This window comes from Chelmon rostratus, chromosome 18 (assembly GCF_017976325.1).
Source record: "Chelmon rostratus isolate fCheRos1 chromosome 18, fCheRos1.pri, whole genome shotgun sequence".
NCBI classification, from domain to species: domain Eukaryota; kingdom Metazoa; phylum Chordata; class Actinopteri; order Chaetodontiformes; family Chaetodontidae; genus Chelmon; species Chelmon rostratus.
Window position 1 is genome coordinate 13,142,393 of NC_055675.1, and position 27,918 is coordinate 13,170,310.

General features: G+C 40.0%; 2 protein-coding genes across 2 annotated transcripts; both read right to left on the minus strand.

The window, feature by feature from the left end:
- Positions 1 to 118: 118 nt before the first annotated feature.
- Positions 119 to 16,092, minus strand: fbxo25 (F-box protein 25). Its single transcript, XM_041958442.1, has 10 exons — positions 16,036 to 16,092; positions 15,078 to 15,256; positions 8,016 to 8,119; positions 6,509 to 6,558; positions 6,282 to 6,374; positions 6,091 to 6,184; positions 3,308 to 3,492; positions 2,855 to 3,037; positions 2,323 to 2,466; positions 119 to 944 (listed from the first exon to the last, which is right to left on the minus strand). Exons 2-10 carry the CDS (start codon positions 15,203 to 15,205, stop codon positions 855 to 857), a joined length of 1,071 nt encoding a protein of 356 aa, XP_041814376.1. The 5' UTR covers positions 15,206 to 15,256; positions 16,036 to 16,092; the 3' UTR covers positions 119 to 854.
- A 1,807-nt stretch (positions 16,093 to 17,899) lies between these two features.
- Positions 17,900 to 21,082, minus strand: fam110c (family with sequence similarity 110 member C). The gene has a single exon (XM_041958601.1). It carries the CDS (start codon positions 20,926 to 20,928, stop codon positions 19,885 to 19,887), a length of 1,044 nt encoding a protein of 347 aa, XP_041814535.1. The 5' UTR covers positions 20,929 to 21,082; the 3' UTR covers positions 17,900 to 19,884.
- Positions 21,083 to 27,918: the final 6,836 nt, after the last annotated feature.

Consider the following 27,918-nt stretch of genomic DNA (forward strand, 5'->3'; position numbering starts at 1 on the left):
GGTGAAAAGACATTTATATCCAAATCCAAATGCAAGCAGGGTAAACTACAATTAGGTCAAGTCTGAAAAAAGATCTTAATACAATCGCTGTGATGCTGTACGAAATGAAAAACAGAAACAGGTTTTTAGAAATATTTAATTACTGTACACCTAGTTCCTGTCCCATATAAGTCACAATAGTACCATATAGTATGGGAGCAGCAAAGGAATATTACAAAAGTTGAAGGAAGGATACAAAACTCTCCCCATAAATACTGTTTTACATTTTCTCTGTTGTCACTTGACAGCTCTGACAAAAGTAGATTGTAAAAACTTGTACGGCTAAAGGACTTTTACATTATTTTCTCTTAGCGTCAACGCTTCCAATGTACACGGAGCACAGATTCACAAAGGACAACATACAGTACGTAAACAGGGACCCCAACACGACATGCATTCAGTTATTGCAGAATAATACCACCAAAACAGAACAGGGCGAAAAGCATTAACCCCATTATTTAACCCCATTAAATAAACAACACACAAGTCGCCTTATTCTGCCACAGTAAATGTTCACCTTTTGTCATGTAGAAAAAAACACTACCTATAATCAGTAACCCATCATAAACATGCTACAACAACAGTTCCTTTTATATTTCACCCATCAGCAACACTGTCAAAACCAACAAACATACACGTTTAATCTTCCCTGCATCTCATGGAAACACTTGTGCGTAAGGAAATGCAGAAATAAAAAAAGTCCTCTCTTTCAGCTGAAGCCCTTTGTATTCGGGTAAACGACATCAAGGTCTCGTGCACACTCTCGGCTCGCGAGTGAGGGCCAACGGACGCTTCGCTTGAAGAGCGCGGAGGCTTTAGAACTTGAAGAGGTCGATGAAGTGCTGCGGAGAGATGGGCATGAGGCAGCTGTCTGGGTCGTTGGCTGTGCATGGATGGCCACAGTCCTGCAACACAGTCAACAACCATGCTGTTAGAAAGGGGGACCAGGACCATACACTAAAGAAAAGTAATACCTTATGCACGTGTATAAAGGACTGGCAGTCAAGTGTAATTCACTGATTCACAGATGTAGAGAGGAACTAATCTGCAGTGCATTTATATTACTAAGACTTTTGCTAGTTTATGTTTTCATTTTAGTAAAGCAATAGTTTGAAACTAAAATTTGAGGTGGATATATGTACATAGTGCTATTAGAGGCCATTAAATGTCAGCAGAAAGAGTGGCTCTGTTTACTAAACACACCTCCAGCAAAACATGATGACATCAAGTGAAACAGACAACAGTACAAGACGAAGCTCAACACATGGAAAAAGATAAGGTAGAAATCAGATGATCTGGGAAACACGAGACAAACTGGAGAGTGAAGAAATACTGATGGGACAGAAAGTACCTTGAATAACAAAGCCAGGTGGCGATCCTTAGGGAATCAGGGAGAGGGGGAACCAGGAGAAGAGGCAGGAAGAAAAGGAGACAAGCAAGGAGAGGGATGCAAAGAGGGCAGAGGTTAAAAAATACAGGGAGGATTACAAGCTTTTTGGTAGTAAATAATCACAAGAAGGGGGGAAACAAAGGACCAGCAGCATTTTTCATCCATTCCCCTGAGGATGTTAACTCAGTTTCTGAAAAATGTGATCTTTGTCTTCCACGTCATTTAAGATCAGACCTCTGAGGACAAACAAGTCATGTCTTTGACCTTTGACCACTACATATACACTACATATATGAGCACATGAGTACACAGACCCCATTGTTGACAGCACGGATTACCATAACCAGCAGTGATGATGTGTGCTTACAGTATATGTGACTCATTTGTTCCTGTTGAGTAATCAGAACATTGCTCTGAAAATGGAGGCATTTATTTATACAGCCCTGAAGTTTTACCTGTGATTTGATGAGCAATTAGTAAAAGTCAAAAGGCGACATCAAGCTCTTTCTCTTTAGTTCAGAAAGCCAAATATTTACAGTGTTAAGTTGGGATTTCTACATGCTAAAGACAGATATTAGCGTAAGAGAGACCAAAGTGTCTAAAATTTTCACAAACAATAATGGACGTTTTGTCTCTTTGGCCAAGTAAAGACAATGTGTTTGCATACAAAAACTTGATACTGATCTGGCAGACTGTCACGTCATGTACTGTTTAAGCTCCAGTATACAACACTGAAGACTAAACCAGTGAGCTAAACTTGTGCTCATTGTTGCCTTCTTTTAATGTTTTCCTCCAATTTAACGTGCACCCCATGATCAACTTCTGATAAACAGTATCAATTTGTCATGTGGTATTTCCTACATGACATTAATGTTGCAGGTGAGTTTGTTTACCTTCCAGAAGAGGATGCTACAGTGTTTGCAGAAGTGCAATGTGTCTCCGTACTGCTCCTTCATTGGATAATGTTTCTGCAGGGTGAAGTACATCAGCTTCCAGTCCACATTATCACTCTTGGTTAGGACCAAATTCCTACAGAACTGCACAAGGATGGAAGGAAACACACAATTAAAACACCTTTTAAAACACAGGGGAATTGGAGTGTAATTATAACTGGAACACAGTGTAATTAGATTTAATTAAGGACAGTTTGCCCTTAACACCAATCCGGAGTGGGTGTTACAATATGTGTAAGACAGTGTGTTTGTGTGTGTGTTTGTGTGTGAGTCAGTGAGAGAGAAAGAGAGAGAGAGATCACCGTGAGCAAACTGTGGTAATTCTGCCCTCTAGTGGTCTATATGTGAACAACTTCACAGCTTTTCATCAACGTTTAAGCATTTTCCTTTTAAAATTCTCATTAAAATCACAGATTTAGCTGAAAACACTCCTCATCCATGTCTGATTGCATTGAACACGTAGTTCTCTCACCTGTTTGTCTGAGAAGTGAAAGTGGCAGAGTTTCTTCCACAGCATCCTGTTCTCGCTGAGGGACTGCAGCGTGGGCGTGGCTTGTCCCAGGTTAATGATGTCATAGGCATCAGATAACTTGCAGAGGATCTTGTTCTGCATGTGCAGTGGCAAGTCATTGAATGACCTCCCATTGCACATTTGCTGAGGAGACAATTAAGAGCAACACATTCAATTCAGAGCCTGATGCATTCAATGACCATCTCCAACAATACGTTGTCAGTACTTCTCCTTCCATATTTCATGTTCCTCACTCAGCCTACAAGTGGGAGCAGTAGATAACCTACTGCTCATGTGGTCATAAAGACTTTCATATTTTCAGCCAGCTTCCCCTTTTAAAAGTCACATTTACATACAGGCAGCTTACGGGGTGAGCGACAGTGGAAAACACACAAACACCATTAAACCTCCTACCTTGGGGATCTGCAGGTTGTTGAGCTGCTGCTGCCATTTGAAAATGGTCTCCAGACGACACAACCAGATGTTGATGTTTCCCACGAGGACACACCTGCCAACGTGGATGGTCAGACTGTGCAGCGTCGCGCTCAGGTCGTGCAGCAGGTCCTTGACAAGGCGCGGATTGTACTGGTCCTCCAGAACTAAAACAAAAAACATGAAAAACAAAGAAAACATTAGGTGCAAATATGTGTGCCCAAATATTTCTTTTTACCACCTAAAAACACCTGCCATGAAAATCAAACTGCAGAAACGAAGGGTTGTTTAAAGAAATCCTTTTAAAGCAAATTGCTGAAAAATCCCTGTATTTTTCTGGCAGGCCAGAACTCCAGACTAACTTCTTCCACTAGTAGCGCTGGTGCTCCTGGTTAAAAGATGCAAGCACACTGTTTCCAAAAACGGTCATAAAATATGACTAAATGGTCACAGTCTGGAACCCCGCAGGCAGGGTAGGAAAAAAGAAAAAACAGTTGTGAAAACTATTTCACTGGGCACAGTAGATCTGTATTTTGCTCCATCAGGCAACACAAACCCCATAATGATGGAGCACACTGGTCCTCATGGTTTTGTGGTTCAGTGCAAAAACACTGTTGAGACTGAACAGCAGTCTGAGAAACAACATCTTGTTCTTGCTCAGAGATGTACCATTTGTTCGTTCTGTAAAATACGAAGCTACATTCCTCACAGCTGGTCTAACTAAATCATGAACCAGATTGTATGTTTTTACCAGGCACCTGGCTCAACATGAATAGCGATGAGGCTACAACTCCTACCAGTCAGTCAAACAGGAAGAGAGAGAGAGCCGCCATCATCATCATCGGCAACAGTTTAGCTGCACAAAGGTGGACCAAGCAGTGCTCACTTGAACAATATAAAGGCCTCCAAAACATTTATCTCTATTTCTTTATGAATTCTCCCAGCTGGCTGCCGTTATTATCACCAAATAGGATAGAAAAAATTTAAATGGAGATTTTAAAGTTCATATCAACAAGAGTGCTGACTCTACGGCTAATACATGAATCTGCTTAAAGCCCTTGAACATGTCCAAGAGGCCTCCCACCAGCATGACAATATCTTCCATTTGGTAAAATGTTTCACCACCACTGTATGTTCTGTATGCCCCCACTCAAGGTTAAAAAGAAGAAACATCTCCATGGACAGACAATACTATCTATGAGATCCAGAGATCATGTAGAGCAGCAGCAGCATGTCTTTTACGTAATGTAATGTAATGTAATGTAGCTTTGCCTTTCCAGAAAGGCTTTTTTTCTATCTATCATTACAGATAACTCTAGAATACTGTTTTCCACTTCTGACAGAATCCTGCCCCCAACCCTGACCTTCTAAGCCAAGTCTTTGCTGCTAAATGCAAAGAATTTGCATGTGTCTATGAGTGTAAAATCACAACTACCAGAGCTGCCATTGCTAAAACTACTGCCGACCCCTGCAATCAATAGCATGAAAGGCAGGCAACCATGAACAAATTCCCCAGCATCTCCACGCACTGTTACCCAGAGCAAACAGACGTCATGTTGTCTCAATAGTATCTGTCCGGAATCTTATTGACACATCCCTTGGAACTGGAGTTTGCCCTGAGGCCTCTGCTGAAGGAGGCTAATCTAGACGACTTCTCAGCAATTTTGACCTGAATCGAACCATTCATTCTTAAGCAAGATACCTATAAAAGTTGTTTTTCACCAGATGAATAACTTTTTAAAAGACATATATTCCTCAGAGATTTCAACCAGGTTTCAGAGCTTATCATAGCATAAAGATTGCTCTCACAAAGACAGTTGACCATCTGAGACTTAGTGCTGATGCCAGCAAGGTTTCGGTTCTGGATATCTCACATTTCAGTGCAACATTTGACACAGCTGACCATTAAATTCTTTTAAATCGCCTTGAACCTGGGTTTCATAATGTGTTTAAAACTGGCTCTGTGCATGACAAGCACATTTTATGTTCACCTTGGGGGTTAAGTGTCAGAGAACATAACCTCTGGTTTTGCACAAGAGAGCTGCCTTGCCCCTCTGCTGTTCTGACTATTAAGGTGATACCATGAGGGAACATAGTTTACATAGTTACACTGATGATACATAACTACACACATCTGTGAAGCCATGTGGTGTAGATGCCTTAAGATGCCTTTTGCCAATACAGAAATGAATAACAACTTTCTTAAATTACATGAGGATCCTATAGTTGGCGCTGAATCCAAAAGGGAGGAGCTGATTAAATCAAGCAGCCATCAGAGTTGCTGGATCAAACCAGAAGTAACAAGTCTGGGTGTTACTTCAGACTCCGACTAGGGGTGGCTGATATGGCCAAAATCACCTTCATCCTGTTCTAGCTTACTGGAAGCACTCTGTTTGGTTTAGGTGAGGGATGGTGCCTGGGTGGAGCGTACAGGAGATCAATACAACATCTATTTTAACCTATCCGCAATATCAACGAAAGAGTGGAAAGGAACACACAGGCAAGCAGAAAAGAGTATGAAGCAGCTCTGTGCAATGCCATCAACGTGCCCCCTCGCTCGCTGTGTAGCAGGGCGGCAGTGAAAACAGCTTAAGGGATAGCTTCAGCAGAGGAAACGGTAGTTTCGGTAGTTCGAGCTGCATGTTTTGTATGAAAGCTGCTATGTAATTAAAGTTTATAATAATAATTATAATAATAATAAGAAGAAATAGTCTGAATTTACAATATGTCCAATGAGTAAGTAATCAATCTAAGGGTCTTCTTACCTTTGCGTACAATCTTCTCCAGTATATTGAAATAGTTTTTCTGGGCAGCTCCACTCAAAGATGTCAGCTGAGACTTGGCTATTAGCTGGAAAAGCTAAGTGAGTGAGACACAGTAAGACAGTTAGCTTGCACAAGTCGTTAAACAGCCTCAGAAAGATTCTTAATCAGCATGTGTGGTCGTTATCGCTCACCTTTGCAACATAGTTAAATCTTCTCATGTCCTGAATGGCACTGGAAAAGTCTAGACGGTTGAGGGCTTCGCCAAGCGTGCAGTATCCATGGCGCTGTGCGTTAGCATGAATATATGCACACACACATTTTATGAAAGAATGATTTCATTAAAAAAAAATTCCGCCTTTTCAATCAAATGCAAGTAGATCCTTCATGCGAAAATTCTTGTAGCAGTGGCAACACTCACTTCTTTTGTGCTCCCTTTCTGCACGTAGATCCATTTATCTGTGAAAACAACTGGGCACAGAAAAATAACCACATTATTCATTAGAGCATATGTGTTTGGTGTAAATGTACATGCTGTCTATCAGGTGGATGCAATACGATGAGCACCTGTGCAATTTAATGCAACCCTAGTTTCTAATGCTTTTGTATTAGACTACAATGTGAAGTATAGTGTCCTTACTATTTTTCCCTTCCCTATATAGGCGTGAAGGGGGCCCATAATTAACATGCAGCTCACTCAAAACCTTTCTGCAATAGTATGAACAAACACTACTTCCACAAATGTAGAATTTGCTGTAGGGTTGTGGTACTTAGTTGCAATAGATTGCATAGGTGTTAATAATGTTGTATCAATCCTCTGTATGTGCTTTGGCATTCAAATTGCAGAAACTAAATTAGGATTTGAATAATTATCTTGGGACTTGTTAATGCCATTCAGCTTTATCAAACTGCCATTGTCCCTTTCCATAAAGTTTACATGATCTGGAATGTTTGTGCCGAGGTGAGAAGAAGAGGAGACGGCATTCAAGACAAAGCAAACAACATGAAATGTCTAAATTGTTTTTCAACAAGTTTGACATGTCAGACTAGTCTGACGCTGAACAGAGCCTCAGGTCCTGTTGACACAATAGGTGTGAGACAATTCGACCTGAGGCCATATTTACAGCCCTCAGCTCATTTGGCCTGTTGTTGACCTGCATACCAGGTCCACACAGGTACCAGGCCCCATTATCTACACTCAGCACTCTACAGAGCTCATGCATACCTGCAGACTTTCAGCAAACAGACTGAGTATCACATTTTGTTGATAAGCTGCAATATTGAATGAAGTAAAGGCATTAATGTTTTTCACTGTTTATTTTATACTATGCAACTTAGTATATTGTTGGATGTAATCAATAACTATCAGGTCATCAGACATCAGGTGTCAAATAAAGTGGAGTATAAAATACAATACTTGCCTCTGAAATGTAGTGAAATATTAGAATGAAATACCATATAATGGAAGTAAACCTATCTTGAAATTAAAATATTTGGTTACATTTCACGGTAGTTGAACTGCACAGTCTATCTGTGGAGATGCAGACCACTCAAATCGCTTTTTAACAGCCACATGTGCAACACAGCATTGTCCGAAACACTGAAAATGTTCCCCTTCATCTCAGTGACTTTCACATTAGAGCAAGTGTTTTCTGTAATCTGTGCAAAAAGAGGGTTGAATTCCACTTATGCATGAAAGATGGAAGATTTAACTGAAGCTTATCTGTAAATATATGTCGAACTCAGCTTCAATATGACAGTCTCAGGTGATTAATTGCCAAGTGAATCAAAAGCCTCTGGTCTGACCAGGTGACCCCATTACTGCTAATAAGACTTGTGCCATTAGTTATTCTGCTGTATTTTTTTTCTTTAATTTTCATACCCCAAACTTTTTCATGACAGAGTGATTATGTGTTGCTGAGACTCACATTGAGATTTGGTGTTATTGTTGTACAGGTCCTTTTTCCTCTTTGAGGTGGCGAGCTCACACACATCCCCGACAAACAGATTTTCTTTGTTGTCACTGCAGGGCCTGTTTGGACAGAGGAGGCATGGGAGGAATTTGTTAATAACATTGCACGCGAGTGTGGACAGCACACCTGAAATGCAGCGTAATTACAAACAGTCCATTCTGGGGCAGCAAGCTGGAAAAAGCCTGTGACTGTTTATTGATGCTCTGTATATCACTCTGTTGCACGGCGCGACGGGTCCAAGACAGTTTAAGTACTGCAGTATTTTGAGTTTAACGGGGCCAGCAAATACTTGAGTTAAGATTATGAATGCACAGGTTGCCAGAAAGCAATAGTAGTAGTAGAAAGTGAGAAGTTCTTCTGGTCAAGAAGCTGCATTCAAAAGCATAATAAGCAGGTCAAGACAGATGAGTCAGAATAATCAAGATGTGAAATTATATTGCTTCTCAGAGTGTTGTGATGGAGGGCACACAGCAGATGGCAGACATATATCAGCCTGAGAGACAGAATAACAGATGTAAATCAGTCTTTTCTGAGGAAACAGGAAAAACTTTTCGAGACCTCTGATCTCTGTTATTTCTGGCTGTCACTCTGGGCCTGCTTGATTGATAACCGGCCTTGTGATTACTGATAAGACAGATCTTAACAATTGGCAGCAGACCGCAACTTGACTGATGTTGACATGGGAGGCTTGAACTGGCTCCAACGTAAACACGAAGGGAAGTGCATGGTAATATAATGGATGCAGATTGTCAATGGATGTGTGTTTATGAAGGCATGCACACATGAATCTAAATGCTTTACGACTGTGAATAGGCCTGCTTTCAGAGTACTTCTACTGTGAGATATTTTTTTCTAAGGCACAACACAATGAAATTGCACAAAATAATCCCAATCTGAACCACGATCTGTTCCTCTGTATCAGGACACTCTCTAATGACCCTCACCTGACAGATCAAGGGCTGGACCAGACAGGCAATTGACTCTCCATGCATTAATAATCCTTGGGCTGAAGTTGAGCATCCAGCCAACTCGGGGATATATGGGTCAGCAGATTGAGAAGCAATACCTTTAAGATATGTTATTGGTATTAGTACTAGGGGTGGGCAATATGGCCCTAACATATCATCGCCATGTTGGAGGGAATGTCGGTGATAAAGATAAATAAAGAGCACAGCTGAAGATTTGGCCTTGCTACGCTGAGCTGTAGTTTGTCTGCTTGGTTTAGAACTCGCAATAGCTGCTGAGCTCTCCTTGCAGGATTTTTGGCCGTCCTCCGACTCACCCGAGGGATTCTGACTGAGGTGCCGAAAGAAGTTTGTTGTATTCCCCCCTTTTGTTGTTACAGTCTTGCAGTTCTTACATATTAGCGTGATTTGTTGCACATCTGATCCGTTGCACTTCCACACCACTGCACTCGCTCTCCTGTGCGGAACAAGCTCCTCCACCGTATTATTGCATTATTTGATACGTGAATGATTAGTTGTGTGTTTTCAACAGAATGTTTGTCTTAATTTGTGGTTGTTGTGCTAGAGCTAAGCTAAGCTTGTCCATCTGAGAATATAAACTCTGCACAGTTAGACTGATACACTTTACAACCTTCAAACAAGAGTACGTGTTTTAGTTTTTTTTCTCCTCTTTCTTCACATGCTCAAAATAGCCTTTCGCCCTGCACTGTGCACTTTTTAGAACAACTGTGCACCCAGGTTTCCCTCATAAAGAGAACGTGGATAATTCACAAGGCATATTAACTCATGCTGTTTTCATTTTACAACAGATTGATTATGAGGCTTAGCTTGAGAGAGAATGATTAAGGAGATGGTTGCATCAAAAACCAGACACTACAACCGCTCCCAGAGTATACGCATCTATTGTCATGAAAGATTTTCTGTTCATGAGTTTTGAAAATCTGGACGAAATATATTTGCTGGAGCCAGACAGCTAGATAATATATCAGTCAGAATCTGAGGTCTTAAAACACATGCAACAAATTTACTTTTCCTCCAGCATAAGTGAAGGCATTTTGCTTGTCTGACTGGAAAGTCAACTGATTTGGAGTGAATGAGCTCCGCAGTAATCCCTCATCTCCATCCATTTATCCATTTGCACAGACTCATGTGCAATTGGCACACAGACACACATGCAAGCACAGTGATCTGTCACAGTGAATTACAAGTGAGGAATGCAATTGCTTTGCTTTTTAATTTTTTTTTTTTTTTTTTTACACAGGATGCATGTGGAGCACCGGCTGCTGCAGAGCCACTGGAATACATCACACAGCAGCAGCAGCGTTCAAAGGATTCCTGAATATTTACATTATTTTCTCAAATGCATGGGATTAAGGGGTAATTGTGCAGTCAATCTAACTAAAAAAGGAGTGGGACCCAAGAGGAATTACAATAGTAATGTTTCATAGTTTTCATTGGTCCTAACATCCTCCTGCATCTGAAATTTAAAGTATTCCTTCACCAATTTAGTGGAAGACACTCTTTAAAGGTCAAAAGCAAGTTTTGATGTATTATTATTATTATAATATTAAAGTGTCTATGTACACCTATCCAACATATCTGGTGTCTTTTGGCCGCTTACTCTCTGGAGCTTATCCTAGCTGACATTAGGCAAAGGCGGGGGACACCCTGGACTATTCAGCAGATTATCACGTAGAGACAAACAACCATTCAAGCTGACATTCACAGACAATTTAGAGTCACCAGTTAAGCTAACCTGAATGTGTTTGGAGTGTGGGAGGAAGCTGGAGCCCCCGTAGGAAATCCACACAGACACCACTCCACTCAGAAAGGCCCCAGCCAGCCGGCGGGTTCAAACCCAGGGGACAAAGGGTCGGGTTGACGTGGAGACATGGAGAGTGTGTGAGAGCTGACTGGTTCTACTGGCAACTTTCTATTAAAGTCTTTACCCTACTCATCTGCAGTGTCTTGCTCTAAAGCTGTATAGTCCTCTATACTTTTTATGTTATTTGGATGTCCCAGGGGATCACATTAAACATTAAATTAAAATTAAACATTACTATTGCACTTTTCCTTGGGTAAAACCACAGACTGACTGGACTGGAGGGTTACGTAGAAAGTCAGCTTGAACAAGGAGGAAAACAAACAGCGTATGTGGCTTACATTTCCCTTCTTTTACTCACTGTAGATGCATGCATCCCAGTAGCATTATTACAAGCTTTGCCAAGCGCAAAATGACGAAACAATCAAAGAAGTTGATTGTCAGATAAAGGATCTGTTGCAGAGATGGACCGTGAAGTCACTTTCCAGCACTAATCTGGCTCTTGAGTGGTTGCAGATAAAAGGTGACAGAGGTTTGTTGACGTCAAAAGACACATAATGACCTAACCTACTTGTGTAACACTGTGTACCATACCAGCAGCCATCATAATGCTCTTCTTTCTTTCTGGCCTGCATGTGTCGGCCTGCCAAGCGTACCTCCGTCGCATGAAGTCACTGGCATTTCTGAGCGGGGCTGCATTTGGAGAGCGGCCAAGTTGAACAGATGATGTCATCAGTGATTGTCTTATGTTGTGTCCTTGTTGTGTGAAAAGACTGCTGACAAGCTAATGTGGCACTGCGAGGGTCTGTTGGTTGGTTGATCAATAGAAAGGGCCACACTGTGACTGCGAGGGAGATATCACCAACTGGCACCCTTAACCCTATCAGCACCAGCGGGACACCAGCGTCCCCCTCCCTGTTTACATATGTCAGGCTTCACCACGCCTACTTCGACAACAAACCTGTGACTTATACTATACTGCTAATGCTGTTGCCATTTTTTAAGTCTTCTATTTTTATTGTGTACGTATTATTCAGATTTATTTTATGCACATTTTTACTTATTAGACTTATTCAACTGCACTTTACTGTAATTGCACTTGTTTGATGTCTTTTTTTTTATTATATTTGTTCTTTTTGTGCAAAATGTTGCGGTGAAAACTGAATAGTGAGAGAATGACAATCTGTTCCACTTGTGCCTCGCACTCTGTTCAACAGCAGCTCTGGTACTTTCATGCAAAATGTGCTACCAGGTTTAGTTGTAACCTCTGCTTACATATTGTTAAGGTGATCCAAGCAACAAGTGTTCATTAAAGTTTGGCTCTAGCTAGTCCTCCTTAGTGAGGGAAGAGGCTAAACAGAGTACATTGAATAGTTATGTGTGTTATTTATTGGTTAAAATGCTTTGGTAAAGCATTCATACTCTGGGTTTTGACTCTGACCCCCTTAAAGTCAGAGAGGGTAGGGCTTGTTGTTTTGAGAAAAACCTTAGTAAAGGCTACTTCAGTCAAATATTTGTTGTTACACTTTCTAAAAAAATTTTTTCATTAGTTATCATGCTATTGCAAGCTTGTAGTCCCTGTCAGTTAGACAAAAAAAACCGCTCAGATTTCACTTATTTGTTGGTTGAATTACTGTTGTGTAGTTATATATTTCGAATTTACAAGAAAAGCAAAGTATGCATACACAGCCCATCATAAAGTTGAGTGCAATAATTCACAACAAATATTTCTTTGTTTTCAAATAGCTCTGGTTCTCACAAAGCAAACATGCAATATGTCCACATTTGAAGGTAACATGACACTTTGAGAGAGAGATAGATGCAAGCAGCACAAAGAAATGCTAATCCATGTGCAGTATAAACAAACTAAAAAACCTGAAACTAGAAAACCTCCTCCGTTCTCTCCCTGTATGCGACCACTCATTGCCAGTTGGCATGCGTCAAAAGAGTACATGTTTCCTGCAGATAACAAGGCGAGCTCTCCTGCTGGGAGGCAATCCCGACTGCCCGCAGGGACACATGTAATACAGCCCAGAAAGACTGGAGTTGTTTTAAGTTCAAATGCTTTGAGAGCACAGTCGTAATTACAGTCTTTCAGCCCGCCGAATGCCTTTGGGAGGGACAGCATTATTGAAGCACAGGACAGGTGATGTTTGAACTACAACTTATTCTTGTGTGCTCCTATCAGAAGAACTGGTATGTTAACATTCATGACACAACTCCAAGGAAAGACCCCTGGGACAGGATTCACAAGTCGTACCATCCAAACATAACTACAGGACACAGATATTTTACAAGAAGACCAATATTGACTTTCTGTACTGATCTAGCACTACACATGCAGGATTTCAGGGCATCTGAAGGGGATCAAGGAACAAAGGTATAATGCTGTTACCTGAGGCTTTAACTCAGGCTTTAACTGTTTTGACTAAACAAGTCGCACGACTTCCTCATTAACAACAAGAGTGTGTGTTATTGCTCAGAGGGAACAGTTTAGAGCAGAAAGTCAACGCAGTTCACACACATGAACATCTGACCTGAATATTTCAGAGTCTGATCTTTACACTTCAACTCTAAAACATCTTCTTCTGTGCTACTGTGAACTTCCACATCAATTATTGTAAGTAGTTATCTTTTCTTTAACAGGACACACTGACAAGCTGGTGCACTCTGGAGTGTCTGAACTAAACCCTTCACTCAACTCTGCCCATTCCAATGACATCTCTTTGTGACAACAACAGGCTGCAATTGTGGGATGCAAATCATTTCATCAAAGACTCTCTGCTATGGCCCTGATAAGAGTTGGCTGAATGATTTTTCTTTGTAATGCTGAGTAACTATGGCCTTATCCGTGTAATTCCATCAATAAGTTTGCCAATGTTATTACAATTTACTGACTTCCTGTCACTTTTTCCAGTTCACCTTGATCCACCACATTTCCACCACAGGCCACAAGTTCAGTTTGTGCTTGTTTAAATCCAACTCTATCTGTGTCCTGAAGGAAATTTGGTTTGCAGCCAGACATCAACACACTGTAGCTCACAGAAACACACTGATTAACAACAACAATCCATGTTAAAAACAGATCCTTTTTAGTCATGGTAGTCTTGTTTTCGCTCAAGGTTTACAACACTGACATACAACAAACATACTGTTTGGTTACACGTCTTAATCCATCTCTCTCCCTTCATTTCCTGACAGCTCGTGACTGTCCTCTGCCTAATAAGGTGGAAAATCCTCCCAAAATAATAGGTATTTTATGGAAGTTGGAAGATGTCTGAAAACCAAGTCAACACTCAAAGTGAGCCTTGGCAGTCAGTCAGCTGTAATCACTTTTAAATAGAGATGCAGTGCTAATAAGATCTAATATACTGTTGTCTATACTGGTGTACTGTAGTAAGATTTTGAGCAACCTCCAGTTCTGATGCTTATTTCAAATATTTAAGTAATGCTACTACAGAATAAGCAAACCTTACCATTACTTTAATTACACTTATTGTCGGACTCTGAATATAAGTTTATGGTACAGTAATCTTGCTTTCATTCAACAAAGCTAAACCTGAGGGCAGCCTATTTTTTTACTGTAAAGTGGAGGGCTGGATGACACGGTTGAAATCAATATGTTAATAACACGTTTCAAGTATACAATATTGTAATCAAATTGGCGTCAAATTCAGTGAACTGTGCTCTACTGTTAATTAAATCTGACACGACTCAAATGTGTACAGCAAGAACTCCATTAGCTCATTTATTACTTTTTAATTACATTTTACTCCAAATCATTACTTAAGGCAGCAGAAGCGTCACACATTATTATCATATTATCAGAGTTCGATACCACTAAGAGTCAGTACATGTTTATATCGAGCTGTCGTCCAGCCCTTGGATATACTTTGCTTGTAGAAATACATTAGAACAGTGCATGAGAGACAGTGGGCTCATGAGGATACAGTGAAAATACTAATTTTATACTTAGCTGTATGTGACAATTGTCTACTGAGGATCTTATATATTTTAACATTTTGTATGCAGTCAGTTAAGTCTAATCTAACCTGACAAGGACTCATTCATTGAGTTTGACATGAACAGTACTGGTGTTAGAGGGGGACATTTTATTGGGATTCCCATGGGATGGGAGTCAATTTCACTCATCAAATCAAAATCCACTCCAGTGTCACCCTCTCACTGAGACAGACATAGATGATAAAGGTGAACAAGTTATAATCTTACTCTTTCAAGTCTATCGCTCTGTTGTTATCTTCCAACTCGTGTCCATACAAGAAAATCCTCTTCCAGCCATGCTCTGTCTTGGTCCAGCTCCAACCTGGTGACCTCCAGTCCTTGCCCAAGAAAGGCATTCTAGCTGAAGGGGAACTGTAAGCTGAGAGGGTCGCTGCCACTCCAAGCACCTGGAGGGTTGACAAATAGCAGTATTTATCTTTGGGCTCTGAGGTAATGAGGCAAAGGAAGGACCTGGTGCACATAGTCCAAATTCATTTTCTCAAGCCAAGTCAAACAATCTGCCTAGACACCAAAAACAAGATGAAAGATTCAAATGTGAACATCAGAGCTACTGAGAAATATCAACCCATCAGACTTCTGACAAAAAAAGAAAAAAGAAAATGAGTGACTGGACAGCCAAACTTTGATCTGAATCTGTGAATAAGATCTTTAAATTGCATCAGTTTAAATTGCCTCATTAACATTGCAAAAAGAATTCAAAACACATACATTTAGACTTATAAATACAGCAATGCAACATATTTAAATTCTCTCAATAACTGTTTAAATCAGACATTAATTCAAATTATAATGGCCTTACTTTGCTTGTTCACATCAGCTTGTCTGACACTAACTGCCAAATGAACAAGAAGGCCATTACATTTGTAAACATTGTCTATATTGAGCCTGTTTTCGCGATGTTACACGTAAACACTGAGATGCATAATGGCACACCGAGTCAAACTGCTTTAATAACACACCTGACAACGACGGTGACGCATTTACCTTCAGCATTTGAGAAAAATAACAGCGTTAGCGAAATCAGTCCAAGTCGTTTTAACGTTTTACAGTAAAAAATGAAGATAAGACGAGCTGTCAGCCCGTTCAACGCACATAATCACGACGGGAAGAAACTAAAGAATCTAACTTACACGACAAAAGAGGTGTGAGTTTCTACAAAACAAACCTTGAGCGACTCCTTTGTTGTGTCTTCTTCTGTTTCTGCACCTCGACTCCTCCGCCTGCCGTGTTGGAAATATTGACGGAAGTAAATACAGTGCGGACACCAGACTTCGTCGACGCCCCCTTCTGCTCTCTGATTGGACGTCACGTCAGTATTTATCTTGTTGCTACCCAGAGTCGCCTCGCTGATTGGCTGGTCGCTGCTGTCAGTCATGTTCTTTTTTTAATACCTTCTGTTTTGTTGGGGCTTTCTTCTACACGTGACCGAGGACTGCGCACATGTACTTAATGTTTTGATTTTGTGATGGAGGATGGGAACGCGACCACTGGACTGTTGTGTGACTGATGAAGTGATATGCAAGGAACAAATCTAAAACAGAGGTAATAATACTTTTAAAGTGCTGCATTAATACATTATTCTATCAGCCATCAGGCGTCAATTTCAGACCATAGAGTTTATGGTATTTTATTTTATTTCACTGATCTATTGGTGTAGGAACTTCCTGGTCTGATCATATACAGTTGTATCATTGTCACTTGTGTTTACCTTGTCTTTTGGGGATATCTAAATCAAGTCTAAAGCCATTCAAGGTAAGTCACAAGTTCATTTCAGCAAGTTCAAATCAGGTCAGAAGTCTTCATAGGCAAATTCCATGTTGTGATGCAGATATTTCAGGTGTCTAAATGACACAAATGATGGACCCCCCATGTTTATCTGTTGAAAGGTGGACAGCTGCTGATCTTAAAGCTGACTTGACAACATGTATGCAAACAGATTTTTTGACATCACAAGTAGTGTGGATGTCAATCGTGGTCCAACTCAACCATCTATTACTGCAACAACATCAGCGTTCCTCACGCAGACACGGCCAGTGGCCGCCAGAACCTGCAGTGGGGTTTCAGGGCCTGCTGTCACTCTGGGGACTGATCCTGCCAAACAACCAACTCTCCTGAAATGTCTCCTTTTTATTGCACTTTATCCTGAGAATACCAGTTGCTTTATTGTGTCACTAACGTGTTTCTGGAATGAAACCGTAATTTTGCTCCAGTTACTTCCACTCTCATCAATACTGAATGGAAATAATCTTTCAGAAAAGGAAAACCTAAAGGGGGAATATTGAATTCCAAGTGGCTGAAAATGCGTTCTGGTTCCTTTTTTTAACATGAAAAAAATAGAGAAGCGACAACATATAATTCGCTTTCCTTACGAGGAAGCCAAAGAGAAGACGATACGCTGACCTGATGTCAGGGTGCAGGAACAACGATGGAAACATGGATTTCTACCACAAAGAGGCTCAAGACTCAGAGCAGTCAAGTCCAAGCCAAATTTTGAGCCCTGATTTTTGTACCATACATCTGACTTAAGTCATGAGTCTCAAGTCCTGTGACAGGGACTGAATAGCTGCTGCCATTAGATATTAAGATTTGTAGATAAACCACTAATGCAAAACCTGTTGGTTTACCTTCCTCAAATTAACTAAAACTAGCACAACATGTCAAGCATCCACCCTGATTGGGGTAATATGTGGTAATTTCTCTTCTGAGCATTGTTTGTTTGTGATTACAGTGAAGGCAGAGGGTCAGTATGGCCGGCCTGGTAACATCAGTTACTTAACACAGTAATTAGCTTCAGTGGTGTTGTTAGATGCTGCCACCTTTAGGCTCTTTACAGTAAATTCAAACAATTTTCAATCACTACAAGAAGTTTGCTGAACTGTATTCCCACTGATACCTACTGTAGGCCTTATTGATACATATGTACTAGTCTTTCAAAATAATAGTGTTATATCTATAGAGATTTGTTTTTCTGTCAATTGCATCTGATCAATTAAATGATTTATCCAACATTGTTAGTAAGAATAAGAAGAAACTGCACCCCAACACTTTATTTGACCAAAAAATCCCCACTGAGTCATCATCAGGCAAAAGCTGTTATCCTGCACCTGGGTTTAATATATGTTGTGCACACAATTTTTTACTAGATTTCAGCAACAATTTACTTGTAAGTAAATAATTATAATTTAATAGTATAAAACAATGTTATGCAGGCAGCAGCAACCCCAGATTGAACCTGGTTTGGGTAAGGGGTGGAGTGACATTGCAGTAGTACTTCAGCTTAGAAAGCAGTAAATCTTTTACATGATAAAACCTCCAATAAAATAAGAAACTTACAAGCTTACAACAAGGCAGACAGTGTGCATTTTAGTCAGTAATGAGTGCCCTTTTCTTCCTGGCTGAATCATCAACTGAATATTAAGATTGACGTAAAATTTTGGCAACAGTGGAGAGGACGAGACATGACTTGCCTCGATGCAAAATCATCAGTCGGGCTTCTGGGGATGTGAAAGGTGTGTCTACAACACGAGTTCACGTGTAGCTACTCACATATGCTGCACAAAAATGTTGATTTGTTTGTGTGAGAGGGAAACAGAGTGGGTAGTAATTCTGTTTAACACACTCAGTCATCATGAATCTGTCCTTTGCTTTTTTTCCCACTTGGGTTACAGACTCTCAGCTTTGATCAGCACAGAAAGTTGGCTAACAGACAGAAAGAGAGAGAAAATGGTGAGCAGACAAAGCAGACAGGGATTTGGGAGGAAAGTGGAGATACAGTTTCAACGGGTCACTGGACTTAAGCCTATCAGATTATCAGGTGCATTCCTCTCACACAGGACTCACAGAACAACTGATTATTATTTGGCTGGAAAATAACCACATCCTACAAGATACACTTTTTACATCAGCAACTATTGTGTGTGTGTGTGTGTGTGTGTGTGTGTGTGTGTGTGTGTGTGTGTGCGTGTGTGCGTGTGTTTGTGTGTGTGTGTGTGTGTGTGTGTGTGATGGAAAGTACACCTTTCACCTGGAGAGAAATGGATGAGGATGCTCATTGGATTATAAATTTAAGAGGCAGGTTACATAAATGGTGATTTGAGGGCACTTTCATGGTTAGTGGTCTAAAGACCCAGCTGAGGATCATTTATGAACATGAGTATGAAATGCCATAACATGCTCAGCCTTTATTTTACTGGCATCACTTTCTCATGATAATTTACTGTTTTATAGCACAGTTTTAAGGCATGGAAAAAGACAATTTTTGGGTTGCCAGATTGTGAAAAATCTCTTTGAGGGATGAACACACACCTTCCAGCAGATCTGGACAAAAATCCATCTATTAACAACTTATTATGAATGGATTAACATTTGTGGCTATATTATTACCAAACACAGAGGTAAAACAAAGGAGTTTTTCACAACCTGGCAACCCAAAATCCGACCCTTAGATCATGAGTGTAGTATTTACTAACCATCAATAAATCCATTATGTACAATTTAGAGTATGAACTGTTAAGTAAAGGTGAGTTTTAGGGAGTTATTTTATCAAAAAAATTAAGTATTCAAATAAAACCCATTTAAATACTATTAATTGAACCCTAACGTATTTGGAATTTTTTTATTTTTTATTTTTAGTTTATGATGGATCTCACTGTCCATTATTTTTCATTCAATCACAATTAAATGTACATTTTGAAGATGAAAATGTTAGGTAACAGTTTTGTGTTCTTTTGTGTGTGATGAGGGGGTCTTTGTGGCCCCCCAACCTGACAGAGAACAAGCTAGGTTTCTGCAAGTTTGAACAGATGCAAACACGCTTTTTTTTGCACAGAAGTGTCTGCTGAAATTTTCACACACACATACCGTATACACATAAACCAAAGGAAACAATGATATAAGCACACAGGCACACAAACACACAGTGTTTTGATGCATGTTCTGCATTAAAATGTGATGAATGGATAAAATGTATCATCTGCATGTCATTGGTAAACACATGTGCAGAGAAAAAAGAGTCTCAGTCAAGATCTCTTAATTTCTTTCCAGTCTCGATAGCATTTTTGCAGCTGTACAGCCATTTGATAATCCTTGCATTGCGCTCAATAACTGACGTCCCCTGACGTATCTTTCCATTCAGCTCATCCTCCAGGAGTCCGTCGCTGTCACCGCTGTTCTTGGAGAAACCGCCCTCTGATGTAGAGACGCTGACACTCCGGATGTTTACTGCAATTTCATCTGATCGCGCCGAGAAGTTCTCCTTCCCCAAAGACTCGATCACCTCACCGTCCAGCCCGCAGTACTTGAAAAAAGTGTCAAAGTCTGCAAAGTTTTTGGAGTACCTGGAGCTGATGTCAGAGTGGGAGCGACTGACGCCTTTGCCGGACCTCCTTTCAATCTCAAGAACCGCCAGGAGTCCAGATTTCTTCCCAACACCAGCTGTCACCTTTGTCCCAAAAGCAATGTTTCCCGTGCTCTGTCCTGCTACTCCATCCCTCCTCCCCGTTGATTGAGAGGAGACTCCATGTGAGCTGCATTCCTTTGCTGCTCCCTCAGGTGAGGTGATTTTTTCCTCGCTGCCCTCAGCGTCACAGTCCTTATCAGCCACCTCACGTAACGGAACATTTTTTTGCACAGAGCTGAGCAGCAGCTTGCGTGTAATGTGGTGTTTCCGGTCATTTGCCGACCCTCTCAGTAACTCACATTTCTGTCTGTAAAGCAGAAGCGAGTCTGGTCGTTTCTTGGAGCTGGACCGCCGTACCTGTGAGCATGTTGGTGCACCACATGTAGCCTCTGTTGACTTACCGCCTGTGACACGCTTCCAGCTACGGTTCGAGCTCCGATTAGAAGACCCAGTGCTGCTCACAGAGGCTGATCCAAGACTGATAACTGGCTCCTGAGTTGAGTTGACCACCTGCTGGCTTTTGACATACTTCGGTTTGCTTGCGGCGAGCCTCTCCACGGCACTCATGTGTCCTTTAGTCTCACTCTCCAGTTCCATTTGTTTTCGAAGGTATTCAGGACCCTTCTCCAAGATTTTTGATGTATCGCTAGTTGCCTCCATCGTGGCTTTAATCTAAAATTCAGATCAGTTATTTCCAAAGAGTGGGTAATCCTTTAGTGTGCTGTCTCTCCAGTGTTAGAGGTAAAAGATTCCATTCAAGCCTGCCTGAGCACGTATCACAACAGGAGAATTCACCTTGTCTGTTCAAACACATTACCCCACCCATTCTGCGCAAGGCTAGTTTTAACCAAACACAAGCTTGTTCAAAGTACACCTGATACCATCACAAGTGGGAACAGTGAAAGCTGACACTGCTGCAGCTTTTTTTTCTCTCGTCCTGGTGGAAATGAGGGCCTTTATCCTTGTTGCGCAATACAGGATGGAATCTTACATTATCCCCTACCCTCCGCTATCTTTTATTGACTCGTTTACCAGAGACACTGACTCATCAAACAAGCTTGACGCTCATTACAGTATAAATGTTGTGCAATATTAATCTTTAAATCATGCCATGACTACGATGTCTGCCAGTGGGTTTGCAGTAATTATTTGTCAAAACCATCAAAAACTATTGTCCAATCGTAAGGACCCAGAGAGGAAAGATGTTTCATGCATTATTATGTCAAGATTTTGATTTTGTATTTCCTGAGTAACTGTATCTTACTTTGAAAAGTCCTTTGCAATTACCATTTAGTGTGATTAGGCATTTTAGATGGATCCCTCCAGCTTGTTAAAAAAAACAAAAAACAAAAAAAGGTTGTATTTATTTAGAAAACACAATCACCTCAGACCCCTGATCTGCAGTCAGCCAGTAGTCCTTCATCTTGTAAGCATGTCCCATTTTACGGCCATGGCCTAGCAATGCAAATATTAATTGGGTCAAGTCAACGGCACAAGCAGCTATAACCCTGATATATACCTGTGTATCCTTTGGACAAACACTAAAAAAAACAGTACAATATATAGAGAATATATTTAATGATTTACCTCTTCAAAGGTTGGGGCACAGTGTAAAATACAAACAAAAACAGAGTGCAAAGTTAAGTTTATGTGTTTGTCGACATCTAGCGATCAATTGGCGGAATAGGGCAGAAATAGAATATATGTTTTCATTCATGTATAATCACCTGAAAAATTTTTGCAAGTTTCGCAGCCACCATAAGTTCTCGTCTACGCTTGACGTGTGAGGGTTCAGCTGGTTGCAATCTTCAACCTCACCACTAGATGTCACTAATTCCTACACACTGGTCCTTTAAAGGAGAGAGAGGAAAAGCAGCATGAACATGAATTGTATACAGGTGTTAAAATATTCAAGCTAGAAAAATCTCAGGTTCAACACTGGCACAACAGTGCTCAGCAAGTGTGTTGAGTCCCTGTCGGCTCATTACAGTCTCAAGATCATGGTTTGACTGAAATGGATGGAAATTATAGAAAGAAAATCCCATAAAAAAAGTAAAGATGTAATAACCGACTCCCTGTTCTCTGCTTCCATGTGTAATTGGAAACATTCACTGAACTATAATCTGAAACATCTGTGTACAAACTGAATCTTGAAGCAGCTACAAGAAGTTTTCAATGGTTATGAAACAGTCTCAGTTTAATGCTGATGCCTCTATAGGACCTGCATGAGCAAACAAGACCATGAGCGAGAAGACTGGCTATTTCTATGTAGCTATTCATAATGCCTGTTCTCTTGTCCAAATCAGTCTTGCCAGCCTTCAAGTTATGTGCTTGTAGTCTTGGACCAATCAGCATCCTGTGAGGAAGGTTCAGGTGTGACGACAGCATTAGACGTGACTGTTCACTTGAAGAGCTGTTGTAGCATCGGAGAAGGCCTGTCTAGATGAAAAAGACATTTTCACTCTTTTCCCAACAGACTTCGGCAAAAACAACTTCCTGCTACAACGTACGATTTGTTGATCTCTTTGATTGAAGTCAGACTTCAGTTAGGTGGTGGTGGACGGATGGTTCTTCCAATCACCTGCCAAGTATTTTTTGAAAGCGCCTGTCCTTTTCCAAACAGCTTCCATGGACGACTTTCTAGATGGTTCTGTGTAGCAAACCATCTGGTGCATCAGGTTACAGATTCCCTGCAAAATCAGACAAAACAATTTGCAGCACGCAAACCAGAGGAGCCAATGTTTGCATTTTTTCGGGCAATGTTTTGTAGTGAGTAGTACATTAGCCAGTTGAATTGAATTGTTCAATTCATCCTGCAAACATCTGTGTTTAAAAAAGAAAAACTATTAAAGGTATGTTGCCTCTTTTTTGTTTTTAACTCACTCTCAAAACAAATGGTTGTGCTGGCCAGATTGAGATTTTTACGTCACAAGGAGAGGGTGCTCATGGGACATACACACCTTATTTGGGGAAACACTACCACTTTTGTCCACAGGGGTCGCCAAAATCAACACAAAATGAAAGTCCCTTGTGGTTGTAGATCACTTGAGGGCAGCACTAGAATACATAGTGTGAAAGTCATTAGAATAAAGGCTTGCATTGCTTTTGACTTAATTGCCATACAGTCACTTAGACTGTCAGAATCAATCCTCATTTCCTTCCTTTAAAAGCAAATACTTGATATCCAGTGCAATCATCCAGCATTAAAAAATAGACGCTGCTTTCCTTCTGCTTGATGGTTTAACGTCAACAGAAACCAGTGACCTAAATGCCTTTTTATTGATTCTCTGAATTCATTCACCCCTGCTCCTCAAGTTATTACTCATATTTTTCAGTGTTTGTACATATCACACACCACATCTGTTTTTCTCGTTGACTGCATTTATCCAGCGGTTTGATTTACTTTGATTGGCTTCCCTAAAATCACAATGAACAGTTCACTTGGGGATTCTGCAGAGTTTACGTGTACTATGTCTTTCTTTGACCTCTGTTTCAAATTAGTAATGATCACATGGAGATACATTCTCAGATTTTGAAGTCTGGCGATAAGAAGATGTATGCCATCTGTTTGCTAGCATGTAAAGATTAGGAACATGAGGTAGACAAGCATGTTATCCATAAATAAGCATTTTTGTCAGGGAGTAGCCCTGAATTTAAAGGTATTTAAAATAAATACTGCACAAGTCATTCCTGTACAACTTTTGCTTCTTGTCTGCAACACTGTCTAAAGTGATATAGCGGCTTTGTGAGGGTGTGCTAACACTTTCTACTAGCATCAGCGTGCTAGCATACTTGAAGTGGAAATGCTAACATGCTGTATGTTCATACGTATAATGTTTACTATTTTTCTTCTTATTGCAGTCCATCCACTGGTTGTTGTACAGTAATGACTAATTCCTTGTTTGTATGCGCATCAAATATATCGCGAATCAAATATATCAAGGTTTAGATAAGCAATAATTTACAGTATGTTAAACACACAAATACACTCACACACCAAACGTCACCAGAATAAATGTTGCTATTGTACATTTCTGCAAACCAGTGTGTGTTAAGGTCTGGTTAGATTTAGACACAAAAACTACTTGCTTAGAATTAGGAAAAAAATCATGTTTTCACTTGAAATATCCAATTTAGTCGCCACAAACGCAGCTGTCGCAGCAGTCTGCTGCTTGGCAGACACTTACGCTGTCAGGCCACCATCCTCCCCTCCACCTCAAACTCAGCTCATGTACACGCACCAGTTAATCTGAACGACATCAGTTTGATACCTATTGTAGAAACATTGATATGATACAAATGAATGTACAATGCTAACATTTTATTCTGGTAAATGGGCTGCACATGTTGAAACTAAGTGCAGTTAAAGTGTTCATAATCATTTGTCTGATTGACAGCAGAAACCTGTTTCTGCTTAATTGGAAAGAAAAGAGAGGCAGCAGACTCAGGGAGGGATGGAGGGGAGCGGAGTAAACATGACACCATTAGTCACTTTTCCCCAGAGCCCTCTCACTTTTATTTAATTCTTGCCTTGTGCTGCTAGTTGGACAAACATATTCTACACTTTAATGTGACACCGCATCATCTGCTAATTGTGTTTTTATTGAGTCATTCACAATAATTACCATCCCTCCTTGAGACGTGAATGAAACTGGCTGACTCAATTAAAAACAGCTTGCAAATTATGAGATAATTGCTGCAGGCATCTTTTGCTTGCAGTTATTGTTTGATTGTTATGTAAAGTAAGTGATAATTGGTAATTATGCATGCAGTACTAATTACCAGGAATATAAGGTCACCTCCCACTCAATTAGTGTCTATTTATCACAAGCTCATCTTACTGTATTTGACTAAACGAGCATGTTTGGAAGATGGCTGCTGCAGTGTTTTTCATGGTACATCAAAGGTTTTCATTTCCTTCCACTTAATCTTTTCCTGTTGACCTGAGGACAGTAACAAAGTCTCTGTCCATCAAACACAGTGACGAGAATGGCTGGTGAACACAGTGAAGCATTTACAGAGCCCCCCAGGAGTTGGTGGAGACCAAAATAGAGCCAAACAACAACAACAAAAAAAAAAAAAAAAACTTCGGAAATGACCAAGTCATTAAAGTCTAATGAAGACAAGTGACAGGTATTTGAATGTAGTCAGATTGTCTGGTTAGTCAGCCCTACATAATCCCTCTGTGCTTACAAGAGGTCCAGACTGATATTAAATCTAAATTAAATAATCCCACTTTAGTAGACATAGAAATTTTGCAGGCTAATGAGCACAAACACTTTCTTTGTCGAATAGCCTCCAACCAGTCCATTTTCTTTTCACTGTGCACACACTGAAGTGATTAAACTCTCACTGTGGTGAAAAATTGTGATGCACCAGGCATATAAACCAGTGATATTTCAATATCAGAACCATGCTTTAAAGTAATGAATGCCATGCATGAGGAAACAAATGATTCGTGAAGTCTTTTGAATGGCAAAATGTGAATTATTAGAAATAGCATTGAAGTCCGACGTCTCATATGAAGTTAACAAGAGTGTGAACTGGAAAGACAGCAATGGATGTCTTGGATCATCTCCACAAAACACAAGCCAGGACTTTGAGCCCAGGATTTCTTAACTTCCAGTTCTGCATTTATACTTGGCTCAACCTATATATATATATATATATATATATATATATATATATATATATATATATATATATATATATATATATCTTTTTCCTCGACAGTAACTTCCCTTATATTCAAGCCCTAATCATTGCCTTGCAGAAAAAGAGGCGTTGTTGCTAATATCCTGCAAATTCCTTTGTTCTCATTCTGCATTCCTCCATCCGGCAGCTCCAGCAGGTCGGTCCAAAATTAAAATGGTCAAAACTTGATTCATTTTTAACCGATTTTCAAGCAGCTTAGTTTGCTACAAATGCCAGATTTTCATTTTTTAATTAGTCAGACCAAAATGCTTTATTTTATGTAGACAGTAACAGTAATTCTCCTGTAGTAGCCTATAACATTTAAGACAAACATACCCTACTTCTAAGTATACATTTTTTTTCTTGAAAATGTCATTTTAATTTTGGAAATGGAGATTTAATTAAATTAAAATGACAAAATTCCAAGAAACACCAAAATTAAACAAATAAATTAAATAATAAATTAAAATATTTTCAGCATCTTACTGATAGAGAACTTTAATAAATCTTGTTTGTACCTGACATACAGTCATGTAAACTAACTTAGTATCAGTGTTTTTGCAAATGAACTCCAGTGCCAGTTTAGTAGGTATACCTAGCTAAGTAATTAAGTAATGCAGTCTAATACAGTGCTCAGCTTTTAGTGAAACTTGATTATGATTATGGACACAATTTAAGCTCAAAAGTGTCAAACAATGTATGATGTACTTTAAAGTTAGTTTTCCGAACTGAGAAATCTGTGTGTATATTAGCAATGGCTAACAACTTCGTAACTAGCTTGGCACTGACATTGACGTTGCGTTGTACAAGCTGTGATTTGAGCATCCTTACATTACTCTGTGGCTCCTACATTAGTTACTTGGTGTGCAGAAGGTGCTGATCAATGCTAACATCAGTAGCTGAGCAGCACAATAGGTCGTCCCAAATGAATGAAATGAAAAAAGGAAAATTCTGCACATTCACAATCTAAGTTTAAGTAAATGTGAGGTTTTAACTACTAGTGTTGAACACCTTTGCAAAAGGCATGCAGAGGTTTTTAGGGTGTTGCAGACATGCACAACAAATATGGAGGATGTTTGTGAAAGAGGGAATGGCTACATGGACACTGACTTCACTGTTTCCACTTGGTTTCAGTTTGTGGCAATATGTTTGCAGTTCGGGCCACAGCTGTTGTGCTAAATGAATAATTGTTTTTGAGAATGTAAACTCTGTAACGACGGATTTTGGGCAGTAATGAAAAACTGCCATTTTCTGGTTTGATTTGACTCCAAAACTAAGTTAATGCCCCCAAAAAAGTTAAATCAGCCATAAAAAACATTGGAAACATGCTTTGCAAAACAGCTTTACAATGCTGCTTTCTTTTCAGATAGCATGCTTGCAGAAAACAAATACAAACTCTATTCACACCATCCTTACATACCAGATACAAATCCTTCCTTTCATCCTTTTTTGACTGCAAACCTTTTAGAACTTTACATACTACAAAGTGTGATATTTTTTTTAATTTCTCACTTTCTTCAAATTTAATAGTGACATCTGATGTGTATGTTTGAGGTAAAAGGGAGCTAGAAATCCTTTAGCTTTCTTTGAGGAGCCAGGGGGGAACAACACTACCCAGTAATTATTCTGCAAGTACACCTAAGTCCTCAATTGTTAGATATTCAGTCTACTCCCATAACCACAGTCATGTTTGCCATATCTTGCTGGGCTCAGTTACTTCTTGTTGTTTATCCAGTTGAATTACTCATCCAGAACCTTTTGTTTTACCAGTTTGAAATGAGAAAGATGTAATTACACATTTCTGCTCACATGTGGGGTTGGTATGAAAGAGGACTTAGGGAGGAGCCAGTGATGAATATGCTTACTTCTTCTGCATCCTCTACATCTGCATTTCATTGTTAAATGTGAGGCATTTTGCTCTTTCCCCAACACATAAAACGCAAACATCCCAAACAT

Coding starts and splice junctions, on each gene's coding strand:
- fbxo25 (XM_041958442.1), bottom strand. CDS start 15,205: ATGCCTTTCTTGGGCAAGGACTGGAGGTCACCAGGTTGGAGCTGGACC. Junction 8,120..15,077: donor AGAGCGATAGACTTGAAAGA/GTAAGATTATAA, acceptor CTGTCCAAACAG/GCCCTGCAGTGACAACAAAG. Junction 6,375..6,508: donor AGAAAGGGAGCACAAAAGAA/GTGAGTGTTGCC, acceptor GCTAACGCACAG/CGCCATGGATACTGCACGCT.
- fam110c (XM_041958601.1), bottom strand. CDS start 20,928: ATGGAGGCAACTAGCGATACATCAAAAATCTTGGAGAAGGGTCCTGAA.